General features: G+C 41.4%; 1 protein-coding gene across 5 annotated transcripts in view; it reads left to right on the top strand.

The window, feature by feature from the left end:
• TMCC3 (transmembrane and coiled-coil domain family 3) overlaps positions 1 to 12,610 on the top strand; it is a 133,120-nt gene that overhangs the window by 86,203 nt on the left and 34,307 nt on the right. The window contains exon 1 of one of the 5 annotated variants that reach the window (XM_039571619.1): positions 761 to 960. The exons of 3 other annotated variants lie outside the window; for them this stretch is intronic. In XM_039571619.1, coding sequence (XP_039427553.1) covers positions 883 to 960 — 78 coding nt within the window. In that variant the 5' untranslated portion in view covers positions 761 to 882. Of the gene's footprint in view, positions 1 to 760; positions 961 to 11,290; positions 11,455 to 12,610 lie in introns of those variants that run through there. One more of the 5 variants, XM_010410819.4, reaches the window with a different exon arrangement.

Genomic DNA, 12,610 nt, shown 5'->3' with positions numbered 1-12,610 from the left:
GAAAAGAGGGCTGAATTGGTTGCTGTGCTCCACTGACCACTTTAGAAAATGCAAGCCCTGATTATTTAGCTAGTTTGACAGAATGTTTATACCATTTTATTGTGAAAACCTCTAGGTATCAAGGGCTTTCAAGAAGCAGTGCTCAGTTGTGTCCAAGGTACCTTAGGCTACCGAAGTCAAAACCTTACAAGTGAGTCTGCCCAAAACTGACAACACAGTACTTCTGGTTTCTTCCTTTCTTTCCCCTTTGGTCTTCTGAAGCTTTAGGATTTGCTGTGTTTTGTGAGGTTTTACTTGTAGCCACAGGGTCTAGGTTTGTTTTAAAGGAAGCCGAAATCCCTTGATGGTAACTCCCTCCAAGAGCTGGATCGGACGCAGACCAGCGGCTGTCAGCAGGAGGAACTGTCATCCCTCCGTCCAGCCGTACCTCTGGGAGATCATCGTGTCCCAGCTCCTGCTGTCCCCGCAGACACGACGGCCTTGAAAACTGAACAAACGAAGGGACTTCTGGCCCAGTCCCTCTGGCTAAGCTCTCTCCCACCTTCTTCCCCTCTCAGGCGTCCTTCCTTCTTCGAAGGAGGAGGACACCACAGCCCCGGCCCCCTCGGGACCGGCGGGCTCGCCCCGTGCGGCGGGACCCGGAGCACCGAGGGGCTGATCCGGGTGTGCGGGCTGGGGAGCAGCGGAGCAGCCGCGGTGCGGGCGGGGCCGTGCAGGCGGGGCGTGCCCGGCGCTCCCGCGCGGCGGCGGCCGCGATCCCGATCCCGCTCAGTCCCGCGGCCGCGGGGCTGGTGCTTGGGCGGCCCTGGGTGGCACCGCGCCCGGCACGGAGCAGCGGCCAGCAGCAGCAGCAACAGCACAAGCGCAAGCCCAAGCCCAAGCATGCCGGGCAGCGACACGGCGCTCGCCGTGGACAGGACGTACTCGGACCCGGAGCGGCACCGGCGCCGCAAGACGAGGGTAAGGCGTGTGAGAGCCGGCGGCCCGGGGAGGCGGCGGCGCCGGGGCTGCCCGGGGGGTTTGGGTGCCGAGCTCTGAGAGGCAGCCGCCAACCTGCAGCACGTTCCCCGTGTGGTCTCCGCGTTTGCTAGGCTGACGATCTAAAGGGAAGGTTTTTTTCCTACGTGATTCTTTCATACTCTGAACACTTGTTGGTATAGGAAAATGAAATGAAACTGGATATTGACTTAATAGAAACCAATGTTCGAGGTATATCCTCAATCGAAACTAGAGGGATACAAGTGTAATAGAGAACTTACGCACCAGAGTCAACAGCACCGATGATTTAATGCCGTGACTCTGTGTCTCGATCACAGTGGTGAATACTAGGGTTTGGTTTTGTTTCTCAAGGTTTGTTTAATATAAACTCTGGAGCAGGTGATTGTATCTGGCAGCAGAGAAGTATTATGGTTCCTTTTATGAAGTTAAAAGAGGGCTGTGGGAGGAATGGAACTTGACAGAAAAAGTTTACCTGTGTGTTCTAGGGATAAAGTAAGAATATACTGTATATTCATGATGTATGGCTTTATGGAATAGTTTTTCTTATAGTCTTCTGGCAAGTTCATCTTTCTTTATTTTTATGTTTTGTTCATATGATATATATAAACATAAACATGTATAGGCAAAGCTTGTGATCCTTTCATGTATTAAGTGGCTTTTATGGTAAGTGTTCTGTTTATGAAGGAACTTGGCTTTCTAGTTTAAAATTCTTACCTGAATGCTCAGCTCAAAGACTTGTTAAAAAATGCCCCTTTCTTCCCATGCACTGCAGGAGAGGAAAAAGGAGGTTGCTCTAGCTGACTTGGGATATTGGCAGAAATTTTTCTTTCTTTTCTATGCTGAGATCTTGCGCCTGACAACAAATGAATTTTATGGTTTGAAGTGTAAGGATCCGCTGTTTGTGAGGGAAGATCTTTTCTAGGGGTGACTGAGGTAAAGGTTTTGGGTTTGGGGGGTTTTATTTTCCTCTACTGCGCATTAGCAGTATTTTCCATCCCTCCAGCCCATTAATTGACAGTGATGAGAAGGAGATGGTGTGATTCAGAATAAGGAAATGTTTTAAAAACAGATAACCCTGTACACTGTAGTGTTACTACTGGAGTCTACAATACTCTTCACACTGTAAGGTGGATGCACATGCTAGTCATAATGGAGTTTAAAATGTTATGCTTTTCCTTTGTTTTCCTCTGTTGAAAGTTGAACTGATTAGTTTTTCCTTCATTGATCTTGTTGTAAGAATAGTGTAATACCTAGCTAAGTGTGGCCATGGAGAAAAGTTCCAATGTCTTCATAATTTTTGGTATATTTAAGAGTTAAACTCTACTCCTAGTAGTCTAGTTGATTTGCTTAAATGCATAAATCTCATGCTGTGTGTCTTATTGTACTTGTGTATGGAAATTAAAAAAAAACAAAACCCAAAACCTCATGTTTAAGGCAGTTTTATAAAAGTATTGGTCTTCTGTCTAATACTGGATTTCTTTTAATCAGAATTAGTGTCTTCTTCTCTTCCTGTGACCATGAGAACTGGAAATACAACTCTATACAAGTTTTTAGAGTTGTATGTCATTGTGATGCTCCACAGTCTGGGCTTTACAAGTTGTGTCAGATATCACAGAACTTGTAATATAATTGCTAGGGATGGTAGCAGCATGTTGTATGTTCCAGATGATGATAAGACCTTGCATTAAATCTGTTTGTGCTTAGTCCAGACAAATTGGAATTTTTCCTGGGCAAATTGCCTGGATAAGTTCTACATTTCTCTTACTGCCTTAACCGTGGCAGTAGAAATCATCATGCACTGGAGCAGCAAGAACTGGCAGTATTATGTAGACAAAAGCAAGAAAGTAGAATGTATTTTTTGTTTAGAGACTGAATAAAAATCATCAGAGCAGCTGAAGTTAAAGCTGCCATTCCCAAACATGGATGGACAAGAACAATGCAGGGCATAAACACAATACAGAGCTGGTGGGGAGGTTCTCAAGAGCCCAAGCAGACTAGGGAGATTTGCTGTGTGAAGAATGCCTTGGACCTGGATTTGTTAGCAGGATAGGACGTGTTGTAAGTAGGGTGAGATCCATTTAATAAAGTCTGGGGAAAAGAGAGGTGTCAAAGTAGAAGCTGGATCTCCTAGTCTGTGTAACATAGGCTACCGAGTCCAGTTTTTAGGCAGGTGGGTTTTAAAGGAATTCTCCAGCTTATAGGTTACTACACGTGTCTTTCAAGCCCAGCTAAGGATTTTTCTTGTGAGAAAGTGACACCTTTTCTCTGGGCAGGTAAAATGACAGTTTCAAAATTGCTGTTGTATATACTGTAGGAAGGCATCATTAAATTCAGTTTGCAGAAGCTCTAGAACAATTTACTGTGAACATAGCCTTTGGAGTTTGTAAATGGTAGCGTCTGAGGGGAAACAGTTCTAAACATTTTTGCTGCAGCCAGAAAGCTTTTTCAATTTATAGCAACAGGTCTGTTCAATACCTTCTTATTTGAGGCTATTTGAAGTATAAGATATCGTATATTGGGTTCTGCTAATAACTCTCCATATGTCACATTTTGTACGAAGTTCCCAGTGGCTGAAAGAGAGAAAATACTTTATTGAGGTACAGTGGGGTCATTCTTAACTTAGGAGAGTTGCTGCTGCTGAAGGCCAAATATTTTGAGGGAGAGGCTGTTCTCTCTTCCTTGGATGTTCTCTTCCTTGGATGTTCTCCTCCTTGGATGAATCACAAGAGAGTCCAGCTATGCTGTGCATGGCAGTACTGAGTGGGGCATAAAACCACTATTACTTGAAGTGTAATGGAATTAGTGCTTTATAGTTCTGCTTTTATGTGATGGTATAGATTTATAGCCATGTGGTTGCCTTAGTTCTGGAAAATCATCCATCTCCAGATTTAAGAAGGGTGCCCTTCCAGGAGACCTTTCCTGCCTCTCCTTGCCAGTAGTATCTGGTTACTATAATCTGGATTACTGCAGCTCACTCTGGTGGTGTAGGTGGAATGCATAGACAATACAGCCATGCAAAATGTTTCTGGTCCTCTCTGCTAATGCCAGTTGCTGCAGCTTCACTATGCTTAACATCTGGTACCAGCTGATTCCTGCAAGACTTCAAATACAAATCTCTGAAAAACATTCAAAATCAGAACCTAAGATATGAAGGAGGACAAGATTTGGGAATAGGAGCTGCATTTTTAGTTGTCATGAACAAAGTACTGCTCTTGCTGGAATGTAGCTTGAATTATAGTTTAAAAAGTGTCATAGTGCTTTCTTAAGGGACTTGATTTTGTAGTAAGCAGTGTGGAAGACTAGGGTGTTCAGATTCTGGCTACACTATTTCTTGATCAGTAAGTCCATGCAGAGGTCTATGCAATTGCAATAGTTAACATTCCTGATGCTCAAACTAGCCTGGCTATGCTAACTCATGCCTCATTGTGTTGACTTTTGCTTCAAGAGCACTGTGTTGGGACTGCCTTTCAAGGTTCTATAAGGGTCTATTGAAGCCACCTTTTTTTTTAATCTTCTGATCAGGACATTGCTTTTCACTCTAGATCTCTTACCCATTACTGAACAAGAATCCTCTGCATTTCATCAGGACTATAAATTGATATGTATGGCTTTATAGGAGAAAAATCCTTTTCCAGTACAACTAAAACACATGACTGCATCCCATCAAGAGTCTATGTAGAAGTCTACTTACTTTTAACAAGTACCAGATGCATTAGAGAGAGAGAAACAGGAAGTCCCAATTGATTTCTTGCACTTTGGAGCCTATTTAGAACTTTCTCTTTATTAGTGGAAAACATACTTAGAATTGTAAGAACCCTTCCTTTATTTAAAACAAGCAAACAAACACAGAAACCTTACCTGAAACAGGTGCGGTTTATTTATTAATGAATAGAGAAGCTTAACTTCAATCTTCTTCTTTTTTCAGCCTTAGACTAGCAGCAGAATCAGTGGTTTTTTGGACGATTTAATTCTTACATGATCACACATATAAAAAGCTTACACTAAAAAAAAAAGCAGGAATTCACTTGCTTTCTACTGATGAAAAAACATTCTGTGGAATGTCTCTTCTCATTTTCCATGTATCTTTTATGATCCCTCCCATTCATCTTGTCTATAAGCAAGGCAGACTTTAATAATCCCCCCTCACATGTGTGTCTTTCTAAGCCTCTAATCACTTTCATCATCTGTCCTTGAATTCCCTTTATTTCTTAAAATCTTTAGTAGGTTTAGAGGAAATGACATAAAGGAACCTAAAAGGATTAAAAACAAACAAATAAAAGCTCCAAACAGAGTACCCCACCAAAGCAAACAAATCAAACAACAAAACCCCACCATTCTAACCAAAACAAAAAACTACTCCACCCACAGTTTTAGGAGATGGGGATATTTAATCTCCTGGTGTTCTTTTAAATACAAAGATCACTGTAGAAGACTTGCCTGTTCTGGGCTCTTGTGATCTGTAACCAAACCTCCCAATGTTTTGTGCTCAAAGACCTTAAGCACACTTTTCCTCACAGTTCCCTCAGGTTTGGACATCAGATGAAAACAATTTGATGAGAGAGAATTTTGCTGGGACCTCCAAGCTTTGGTTTTAAATCCACAGTGTAATTAGAAATGTGTAAAACCTGTCAAAGGGTAGCCTGCATGATGCAGGGGTATTGTAAATAGGAGAGAGAAGCCATAATTTTAATATGAACCCAAGAAGACTGATTAGTTTGTTGGAACTGGAAGAAAAGCCTGGTTTGTTCATTTAAAACAGTAAACACGTTTTAATTATTTTGTCACTTTAGAACTGTTTAAAAAACTTCTTACTTTTTTATTCCCTAGTGCCGGAAAGGAATATTAGGACGTTTCCAAAGCTGGTATCTTTTTTCTGTGAGTTTTGGGACTAAATACACCTAAAAGCTAAAGGGCAATGTTATGCCAAATGAAACAAAAGGGGAAGTTGTTTCTGTACAGCCTAATATAGCATTGCTGTGCTCCCCTGATCCTGCAAGGGGAACCTCTTTGGTAGACTTGTAAGCTATAAAGCTTGTGTTCTCACCCAGTCCATCTTTTCGGTAACCCAAGAAGACAGTTTTAAACAAGAAGAAGAATGAGTGATGCATCTTCTTTTTAAGGTTTAAACTGATTTTAAGTTTGGAATTTATAATTCCAAACTTTTATAATTTTTGGTTTCCACCAGGAAAACTCATGTCTCTGAAGACTGTAGAGTCTTCTTTCCTTTGCTGTGCTGTTGATCCATCCTCAGTGGATGATCAGGACTTACAGGACTGGGGAATTCTTATCACCTTTTATATGTTAGGTATATGTATAAAAATAAAAGTCACTGGGGTAAAATTGCCAACCTTCTGATTTACTTTCCTTTTGAAGGACATGTAATTGTTCTTCTGTCAGCAGTGATGCTGGGGGGTGGCAAGAGCTGTAGATGCCTGCCTTGCTTACTGTCATCATCTCCATAGGTAAGGCTTTTACTAGGCACCACCTGGCACAAGGTCTGCACAGAGGCTGAGCCTTCAAGGTTTTGGTGGATTTGACATCTAATATTGTCCAAGCTAAAAAGATTCCCACTGCACATTGTCCCATTTTAGTTCTTTTGGGAACATTAACAAGTGTGCAGCTTTCATCTTCACCCCCACAGTGAGTATGGTTTTGGGAAAGACTTGTGTGGGAGGTGAATTTCTATGTGGTTCTGGGGAATGGTGGAATGTAATTCTCCCTTTTCACTTATGTATCCAGTGGAGAAACTTTACAAAAGAGCATTGCAGTATTTACTACTGAAAGTTTCCTGTGCTTCCCTTAGTCTGAAAGAGGGAGGATTAGTATGCAAAGCCAAAAATAAACCTGCTGATCTGAAGCCTTCACATATGGGACCAAGTATGTACTGGAATGTCTTGAATCTTACCAGACACTCAGCAAGTGAGAACTCCTCTAAAGCATTTTTTTATATCATCATACATAATCTAAGCTTTAATTTAGGGACAAGGAGGGAGTGGAGGGATGTCTCTACCAGATGAGGTATAAAGAATACCTACAAATTGTGAACTGTGATGCTGTTACTGTAGAAAGCTGAAATGAGGCTTTTTGTTTTCAAAAAAATTACAGAAATGCTTAATATTGAGAGCTTGCTCACTTCATTATTGCTCTATTTAGGGGTTGCAACTGGATAAAATTCCAGAGGGCAGAAGTTCTTGAAACCACTGGTACTAATATTTTCTTACTTACCTTTGTATTGGACGCTGTGTGTTTCAATGGACCTTTGATATAAAGTATTTAGCATCAATTCTTGATAATTCTCAGTTAACCTTTACTATAGTAGGCATGTTTTCCTTGGTTTTTCCTATTTGTGTACAGTTTAGGTAACAGTTGCCTTCCTTTGTAAATATTTGTTTCAGTAGCTTTGGATGAAGAAGTTGTGCTGGGGATGTGAAGAACTGACACTGTGCTATTGAATTAAAATGAAAATGTGTGATTCAGGTTGTGCTGAATTAATTGGAAACTTTTGATTAACATCGGGAGCCTATGGAACCAATCTGAGATGAATTAGAACAGACTTATGGAAAATTCTCTGTATATTAAATGTTCTTTACAGGATGGTAGATGCTGCTTCCAGTTCATACTACAGTCTCCTTTAGCTTTAACCAGGATGGTGTAGGTGGGTTTTTAACTTCATTTTTGCTTTGTAAATAAATGCTCTTGTAGTGGGCTTGACTAAAAATGTATGGAAGCCTGTTTAATTTCCTGGCAAAGATTGTGATAAAAAGAGCAGCCACTGTGTGTGCATCTAAGGGCTGCAGCAGTTAAACACTCTATTTAGCTATGTCATGTGGGGTTTTTTTTTTTTTTTGGTTAAAGTTAGTAGAAGTGTGGCTTTCAAAAAGGCTATGACATGATTGGCTTCTCAAGCACTAAATAAGATTTTTTTTAAAATTGTCTTGCTCCTCTTTTTTAAAGCAAGCCTTTTCAGTTGAAGATGAAGGATTATGATGAAAATTGGTGTTTTAAAGATAGGGAAGACTGCAGTGCTCTGGAGTCAGTTTATGTATACAAGAGGTGTTGATTTATAAGGTTAGAAAAAGCATTAAGCAGAGCTAGTGGAAGTGTAAGTCTTCCATTCTTAAATAAACAAACGAAACCTGATATTGCCTACTGCCACCAAAAGTAAGTAACACAGCTTACAGGAAATGCGAGCAGTCAGGGTTTTGGGGTCTGTGGATTATTAGTTTTTAAATATAAGGGAATTTCTAAGTGGGCTTTAAGTGCTAGACTACAAGAATTACTGTTACAGGAAGAGAAGCCTTGTTAGGGTAAGTTGATGTAGCAAGTTTCTCTGGTTTTACGGCATTCACTCCCTTTATTCCAAGCTATTCCAGTACATGTAATACAGAAATTAGAATTCAGCTAGTGCTCGTTGTTCAAATGCAAAATGATATAAATATGCTGAAAATGTGCTGCTTTATACCAGCATGTCTGTACAGGTGAGTGATGAACAAAGATCAAACTGACAGACCAATTACAACTGACTCTGAACATTTTTCTAAATCAGGGCAGTACAGCTTAGTGTACTGTACTGCTAGTGTGCCAAGGACTTGCTAAGATTCCCTGCTTCACCCTCACTTCCTAGGAAATTAATGTATATGAAATGGGAGCTGGCTATGGGACTCCATTGGCCTTTGACTGTGTTTTGGATTATTGTAGACAAGAAGCTTTGGTTGAAGGTTTCAAGGACAGGTGAAAGCTTTGGAACCTAGTAGGATCAAACCCAGTACTAGTCTGAAAGAGACATTTAGTGTTAGAAAAATTAAATTAACAGGTCTTGTTAGTAAGAGTTGCCTAGGTCAGGTGTGAAGACCTTTCTTACTCAAGAAAGACCAAAGATGACTGTTCACTCATTCACAGCTGCTTCTCCAGTCTGCAGCACTGCAGGGTGCTGCCTTCGCCCTGACAGCATTTCTGAAGCCGCTCAGAGTGGACTTGTACCAAGTCCATTAGGAGCACCTAGCCTGGGGCTCCTTCACCCTCCCTGTGGTCATACTGCGCTTACAGATACTGCACCCCTCCCAGTGCCAAGCCCCCTTTCTGTACCAGGGCTGAAGGGAGGGGGTAGTGTGGGTGTGACTGGGCAGCTCTCAGTAGCTTTTGGGCATGTTCAGGGCAATAGCAAGGAATGGAGAAGATAGCAGGGAAACACGATGAAGAGAGGAATAGAGATGGGACTTCATGTGCTCAGCCTAAAATGGAGTCACTGCCCAGAACAGAGCCTTCTCCAAAGACCAGGTGTAATTTTCTTTTCCCCCTTCTTTAGTCCGCACAGATGACTTGAAAATAAAATGTTTCAGTATTTGGTATTACTCCAGCTACTGCTGCATGTGCATAATTTGGAATTGTGTGGCTCTTACTATGTTAGGAATCTTTGTTTTACCAGGGGTTTTGGCAGGAGTAACATGTGTCATGGTTGCCCCTGATATGTTTTGTCAGAAGAGCAAAATATCTCTTCGCTTTATCAGGTTTGTTATTTCTTTCTTCTCCCATCCCTGCCCAGGGAAAGAAGCTATCTTTGTTCATTCCTCTGTCCTGCCATACCTTAAGGAAGAAATCTGGCTACATCTTGTCACCTGTATCCAGTCCTTTTTTGGAGCAAATTACAAAGTTTCACCTTGATGAACAAAAAAAGAATTACAGCCTTCTCCTAAAAGAAGAGTTTAAGGGATATTCTTAGTAGTCTTTTTTAAAGCTGGATAGTAAATGTCAGCAGGCCAATTCAAGCTGCCAGGCTTTTGGTCTACTAAAATGGGTCCACAGAAGGTTTACAGTGAGTTTGCCATACTCTCATGTTGTTGTCCTCGTCAGCTTTTTGTGCAGGTCTCTACAGTGGAACCCTTTCTTCACATGTGAACTGGTGCAAGGGGTGACTGAGGCCCTTCTGATACCCAGCATCATCACAAGCAGGTGTTGCTGGTTCTGGTGAGGGCCTATGATCTGTATGACAGTTAGGCTCTTTCTGTCATGTGCAAGTGGTTTGGATTTTATCCCAGAGGCATGGGAAGGCTGGGGATGAGAGAGAGAGTAAAAGCATTTATAAATGAGAGCTGAGGAAGATTTAAGAAAAGGGTAATAGTGAAGACAATGAAAAGTTTGACGATCAGTGAGAGCTTCTCCTCTGGTTGCCAGTAGTTATATGAAAAAATTCTGAGACTGTCCTTGTTGGCTCTTGCGTGTTTTGTTCCCATAAACTGTATGGATGTGGTTATGAGTAATTTGTCTTGGGAAGCACCAAGGAGCATTACTGCCTGTAAGAGCTAGATGCTTATTGCTACTCGTAAAAGGAAGCGTGCCATTGTCAGGTTATTCCTTTGTGTCTTTCCGGTGTTAAATCCTATGGTATCCTCTCCCTAGTGCAAAGAGAGATCCTATTGAGCAAATCTTCTGTTGCTGATATTTAAAAAACTGATTTTAATGCATTTCTACCTGAGGAACATCATTGTGTCTTGCAGCATAAATTTAATGTGCACCCATAGTTTTTATGAGCTTTTTTTTTCTGCCTACAAGGAACTCTAGTTCTCCTTTTTCATCAAGTAATTGGAAAGTCCTGAATAGCAGCTGAGTTCAGGAGGATGATTAAGACAGGACCTCTGACCTAACAAAGCTCGATCTGAAAGTGATAGAGTGGAATCTCTGGTGACAGCCATAAGACTTGGTGTCAAGCTTTGTTTTGTGTCTGTTGATGCCAGAAGCTATGATATTTTTGGGGGGTTGGGAAGCTGGGCTTTGAGTGCAGGAGCTTACAAATTGTTCTTGCAAAAGATGTTTTGACCTATGTTGCCACTTTTCATGCATACTTTAGGTGGGACTTCTTGGTTTTTAGTGACTATGTATATTACACTGTAGCCTATGTGCAAACTGCTCTTTGATTTTGAAGAATTTCTCTTGTGATGAAGAGACACCCACTTGTGGTGCTTTGGAACAAATAGCCTAGGCCTTGTTTGAGTTATTCTTGTTTGGACTTGAGAGAGTCAGCTAGAGTAATCTTCATGTGTATTGTGCCATTATGCAGTGTGGCACTTAATGTCAGAGAAGGCTGAAGTTCAGTGATTTCCTTGAACAGAATCTATGTTTTGAGATGAAGTCAAGAGCAGTGGTGACAGCTACTGCCTAAGGCTCTGGTGACATGGGTTCAGGCCACTGTGACAGCTCTCAGCCCTTCTGTAATGGTGGGAGTCATTTAACCTCTCTGAACAAAATCTGTTTTCTTCCAGCATGCACAGGGGAAGGGATAAATACTGTGAAGGATACATGTTTCAGAATCATTAACCATCCAAGTGGATACTTCAAGGAAAAACCACCTGTTACTATTTTTTGGGCTTCTAAAAATACACAGTGGATGCACGTTCCTGCTTTCTACATCAGGCAGCTTTTAATACTATCTGCCGTAGGTTCTTCTTCCCCTCAAATTGGGTAAGTCTTGTGTAACTGTCTGAAATTGGCCCTTTTCTCTTAAGGCAGTTGTGCGCCCTTTGTAGTCGAGACTGGGAAAGCACTTGCAGTGATCTGTCTAATCTCTGTTGATTTTGAAGAAGCTCGGACTACATCACATAAAACTGCATACCTGAAGCTGGGCAAGACTAAACCTAGTGTAAATAGCTGTGGCAGTGAATATTGCAAACACTGCATAAAAGATGCAAGTTTCACTATTTTTCATGCATTACAGAACTAGATGTATGTACTGAATATCTAGACATCTGTGCCAAATTACTCTTGAGTGGGTCTTAAAGTTCTTTCTATTAGGCAGAAAAGCAAAAGAATTTTCTGGCTCTCCCTCTCACATAGTGCATTCTTAATATTACTGATTCTTCATTTCACTTATGCATAATTGTTTTAGGAAAACTTGAAAAAAACACCACTGTCTTTTTGCCAGCTTTGCCATTATGCAAAAAAATCATTGGTCTCTGGTTGTTCCGAAATTTGGCAGTACAGGATGTTAACTTTCCTTTCCTATTGCTTTTTTATATATAAAGGAAGAAAGGTGAAAAAATACCAATAAGTGACTTGGAAAGAAGGAGAGGGATCTTAAATTTACCTTATTGTTACTGCGAGGATGTCTGATTTTAGGAAAAGAAAGGCCTATGATTATTTTTTAGACTCCCTGATAAAATGGCTTTAAAATGTCTCTGTTGTGGTTTAACCACCCAAGCCCCAGGCAGCCACTTGCCCATTCCCCCGACAGTGGAACTGGGGAGAAAATTGGAAGGGTAAAAGCTGAAAAACTCATGGGTTGAGATAAGGACAGTTCAATGGGGAAAGCAAAAGCTGCACACACAAGCAAAGCAAAACAAGGAATTAATTAACTTCTTCCAAATGACTGATGGGTGTTCAGCCATCTTCAGGAGAGCAGAGCCCCACCAGTTACTTGCGAAGACAAATGTCATCACTCTGAATGTCTCCCCTCTTCCTCCCTCTTCCCCCCACTTTATATAGTGAGTATGATGCCATGTGGTATGGAATATCCCTGTGGTCAGCTGGGGACAGCTGTCCTTGCTGTGTCTCCTTCCGACATCTCATGCAACCCCAGCCTTGTTGCCAATACAAAAATCAGAAAAGGCCTTGGCTCCAA

Source organism: Corvus cornix, chromosome 1A, assembly GCF_000738735.6.
Source record: "Corvus cornix cornix isolate S_Up_H32 chromosome 1A, ASM73873v5, whole genome shotgun sequence".
In the NCBI taxonomy this organism is placed as follows: domain Eukaryota; kingdom Metazoa; phylum Chordata; class Aves; order Passeriformes; family Corvidae; genus Corvus; species Corvus cornix.
The sequence above is the reverse complement of the archived record's forward strand: the minus strand, read 5'-3'. Positions and strand labels throughout refer to the sequence as shown.